General features: G+C 19.6%; 1 protein-coding gene across 1 annotated transcript; it reads right to left on the reverse strand.

Moving 5' to 3' along the window:
• Positions 1-696: 696 nt before the first annotated feature.
• On the reverse strand, positions 697-2,219 carry PGAL8A_00323200 (fam-i protein; the record flags this gene model as incomplete). The annotated part of the gene is made up of 2 exons (XM_028672257.1): positions 697-1,866; positions 1,944-2,219. The coding sequence occupies 2 exons, from the start codon at positions 2,217-2,219 to the stop codon at positions 697-699; spliced, it is 1,446 nt and encodes a 481-aa protein (XP_028528827.1).
• Between the last annotated feature and the right edge of the window lie 2,545 nt (positions 2,220-4,764).

Consider the following 4,764-nt stretch of genomic DNA (forward strand, 5'->3'; position numbering starts at 1 on the left):
TTTGGAGAATAATGTGCAGACTACTATAGAATGTATATTTTTATTTTAAGATAAAATGTAATATTAAGGAAATTACATTTTAGTTAATTGAATAGATTTTATTGTATTTATATAATAAAATATTATATTTTTTATATATTTAACAGATACGTAAATTATAGAATATGCAAATGGATAATAAATTATCTTTCTGATATATAAATTGATAAGAATGAAATAAAGTTTCATTTAAATTAGAATAGAGACATCTTTGTATTAAGTTAACAAAAAGCAATATTTTAAAAATTATCTACAAGTAAATCCTTCATTTTATTTATACATCAGATTAATTTACAAAACATAAAACACATACATTTAAAATACATAACAAATTTTAGAAAGAAAACTAAGGAATATTTCATTTTGAGTTATGCTATTCCTCATCTTTAATGAAAGTAGCAATATATAAATATTAAAAGATGATATCAACAATATTTATTTAATACTAAATAAAACAAGTAGAAAATTAAAAGCTAAATAAAATAAAAATGATAAAATATATAAAATTTAGTTTAACAAGCTTCTTCTGTGAGCATTTAAAAGTAAATAAGATACTACATTTTCAAAAAAATAAAAAGTCCATAATTACCTTATATAAATTCTTTTTCCTATTAATATTTTTATATGTATTTATATTTTTCTTATTTTTTTACCTTTTTATACTTTTATCTTATCAAGTTCTTTTTTCCACTTTAAATTAAACTCACTTTCTTCTTCATTAACTTTCATATTTTCTTCTCTTTCCCACTTCTCGTTTTTTTCCTTTATGTTCTTTTTCCACTCTTCCTTTTCTTTTTGCATTCCCTTTTCCCACTCTTCCTTTTCTTTTTGCATTTCCTTTTCCCACTCTTCCTTTTCTTTTTGCATTCTATCTTCCCCTTCTTCCTTTTCTTTTTTTTCTTTTTTTTCTTTTAGCAATTTCTTTTCCAACCCTTCCTTTTTTTTAATCATTTTCTTATCCAACTCTTCCTTTTTTTCTAGCACTATCTTTTCCAACCGTTCAATTACTTTTAGCCTTCTCTTTTCCAACTCTTCCATTTCTTTTAGCCTTCTCTTTTCCAACTCTTCCATTTCTTTTAGCACTCCATTTTCCCCCCCTTCCTTTTCTTTTTGCATTCTCTTTTCCCACTCTTTATTTTTTTTTATCATGCTCATTTTCCACTCTTTATTTTTTTCTATCATGCTCTTTTTCCATTCTTCATTTTCTTTTAGCATTTCTTGTTCGTGTTTTTTCTTTCTTTCTCTTCTTATTTCTTCTAATTTTTTTCTTTCTTCTTTTTTCCTTTCATTCATCATTATACAATCCTCTTCATATTTTTTCCATTTCTCATCTAATTGAAACATTTGACGATAGAACGTTTCTATTCTCTTTTTTTCACGTTCAAGTTCTGAATTTAGTTTATTGGAGGATTTTTCTTTCAATTTTTCTCCTTTATTATCCGAAGGCATATTATTATTTTCCTTTTTTTTAACAGTTTTATTACATGCTTGGCTTGTACTTGGTTTATTCAAGGACTCAATATTTTTTCCACTTGCTCTCAAAGAATTCAAAATTTGCAAGGATTTATCTTCAGAATCATTTTCTCTTTCTTTTTCTCCATTCCATTTCATATTAAATTCTTTCATCTCATTATTTGTCTTTTTTTTTCTTTCCTCTTCTTTTTTTTTTAACTCTTCCTTTTCTCTATTTTCTTTTTGTTTCCTTTCATCCCATTTTTTCTCCATCTTTTCCCGATCACCTTTCATCTTTTTATCCCTATTATCCCATTTATTCTGCAACCTAACTCTCTCTTTATGCTTAGCTTTCAAATTAGGAGAGTGAGCTCTCTATAAATTATTACAAATGATTTAAAATTTTGTTTTTATAATATATATAAAGTTTATAATTGTAAACTTTATTTTACCGCAAAACGAAGGAAATAAATAAAAATCATAACTAACTGAAAAAAACTTAACGACTTTTTATGAAGAACATTTACTGATTTAGCTGAATCTAATTTGATATCTTCAGATGGATTTTGAATGGCACTACGTAAATTCGAATCATCATATAATGGATTTTTTGGTATTGAAACAGTTGCATCTTTAATTACCCTATGAGCGAAACCTGCAGTTGAATCTCCCTCATTTAGTCTCTTACTAGAATCAATACCAATAGCATCACTAAGATTAAGATCCATTTTTGGTATCTCTAAAAATGTAAAAAAAATTATTGAGAAATTATTTCTTATATTTTTTTTAATGATTTTTAAAATATTTCTCCTTTTTTTCAGTAAGAATAATACAAGCTAAAAACAAAAAATATAGAAATATAAATTAGAAATTAGCAAATAACTTAAAACAATATGATTATTGAGAAAAAAATTAGTTTTAAAAATTTTTTTAAAATTTTAACGCAGAAATGTCTATTAAAAGCTAAATCTATAACTAAAACATAAAAATTTTAAATTTAAAATATTAAATCCTACATCCTAAATCCTAAAATTATTAATTATATACTATAACCTCTTATTTATTATATGTTTTTAATTATATTTTTCATAATAGATATATTGTTTAAATAATCAAAAAATAATAAATTTTTAATTAATCTTTTATACTTACAAAAAAAATATTCCTTTTCATTTTTTTATTTAATTTTTTTATTTAAATTAAAAGAGAATAATATAAAAAATTATTTAGATATGCAAAAAAAAAAAATGTTATATTTTTTTTTTACTTAAAATTTTTTTTTAGAATAGTTTATATTTAGATACAAATATATAGGGCTTTAAAATTTTTCTTTTTTATTTTTATTTATTTTTTTACTTATTTTTCTTTTTTTAAAAGTTATTTATTCAAAGCATGCAACTTTATCTTCGTTTAATTTATTATGACAATTATTACTAATTCAATAAAAAATGTGATGTTAATTTAAATTAAACATTAGAAGGATTATTGTAATAACGAAAAATAAATATCACAACGAAATAGATATATATCCTATAAATACATTATTATTTTTTTTTTTTTTTTTTTTTTTTGATGTCATTTTTAAGTTTTTATTTTATAATTATTTAATAATTATACATACTAACAGTTTTTTTTTTTTTAATATTATTTAATTTTTTTTTTCTTTTGTATCGTTTTATTATTGAAATGCTTACTTTCAAAACATTAACCTTTTTTGTTTTCTGTTGAAGTAATTTTAATTATTTTATAATAATGGATTTTATTTTCTCGTTTACGAGTTTTAACGGAATCCTATTAGAGATAATAAAATTAAATATAATAAAGAAAAATTAGTTAAATATAAAGTTCACTTGTAGGAAGTTCATCATTATACTGTATTCAAAAAAGAAAGTTATATTTTTCATTATGATCTTTTAATTTTAGATGAATCTCAAATAGATATATCTTAAAAAATTAATTTTTTTTTTATTTTTTTTCGTAAATAAAGAATGCATATTTTTAAAAGTAATTTCAAATAAATTTTTTATATAAACATAGGATTTATATATTTCATATTTAATAAAATAAAATGTCAATTGTAGTATGATATAAAACTAAAGAATAAGAAAAATATTACAATTTTAAATTGCATTAACTTCATTCCTTGAATCTTCTATGCATAGTATTTCTCATTTTCTATATGTAATTGTTGTTCACTTTTATTTTATATATTTGCATATTTATATTTTTATATAAAATAATAGTTTTAATAGTATTATTTTTATTTTAATTTACATGTACATAACTATTCTTCTATTTTACTTACATACTACTAATATTTATCTTATTTTCATGTTTTTTATTTTTATTTTTTGTATTTAAATACTTGTATTTATTTATTTTTCGTTTGAATTATTATTCCATAAAGATAAAAAATTTAATATAATATATAATATATGTAAATATTACTTTTAATTAAACATTTATAATTTTTTTTTATCCATATATATATATATATATATATATATATATATATATATATAGAGAGAGAGAGAGAGAGAGAGGGAAAGAGAACTTTGTTTTAAAATATTACTTGAGAAATAATTATTTCATTTTATTTTTTTAATATTATTGTATAATTTTGCATTAGCTTATGTAAATGATTAATAATTTATTATAATTATTCTTTTTAATTTTTTATACTTAATATAATAAATAATATAGCGTAAATATAAAGAATTCAAGAACATCAACTAAAAAAAATTTTTTTTTTTTGAAATTAAAAATATTAATAAGATATACTTTTTTTATAAAGCTTGCTTTTTTACTGAAATATCGAAATTATTTCTGTAATAGAAAAAATTGTGTGAAGTTTCTAAATAAATGATAAAAATAAGCTACATTTACAGAAAATTAATTTGTTTTATATTAATGTATGAATTTAAAAATTATGTTTCTTCTGAATGAATTAAAGATTCGAAGATATAAAAAAAATTTTAATTTTTTTTTTTAAATCATAATAAAAGTAAAAATAAGTGTAATGATAAACATATTATATTGGTGAATATCATTATTATCGAATATTACAATTGTTTAATGTTTTTTATATTAATAAATTATGTAACTTAATTTGTATCAATTCGAAAAGTGATTGTGCCATAATGACTATTTATATCGTAAGATACATAAATTGATTTAATATTAATGCAGGATGTTTATAAATAATATGTAATTAATATAATGGATATACATCATAGTGATAAAATGTTATTAACATAAACAATTTTAACATAC

Source organism: Plasmodium gallinaceum (genome assembly GCF_900005855.1).
Source record: "Plasmodium gallinaceum strain 8A genome assembly, contig: PGAL8A_v1_91, whole genome shotgun sequence".
In the NCBI taxonomy this organism is placed as follows: domain Eukaryota; phylum Apicomplexa; class Aconoidasida; order Haemosporida; family Plasmodiidae; genus Plasmodium; species Plasmodium gallinaceum.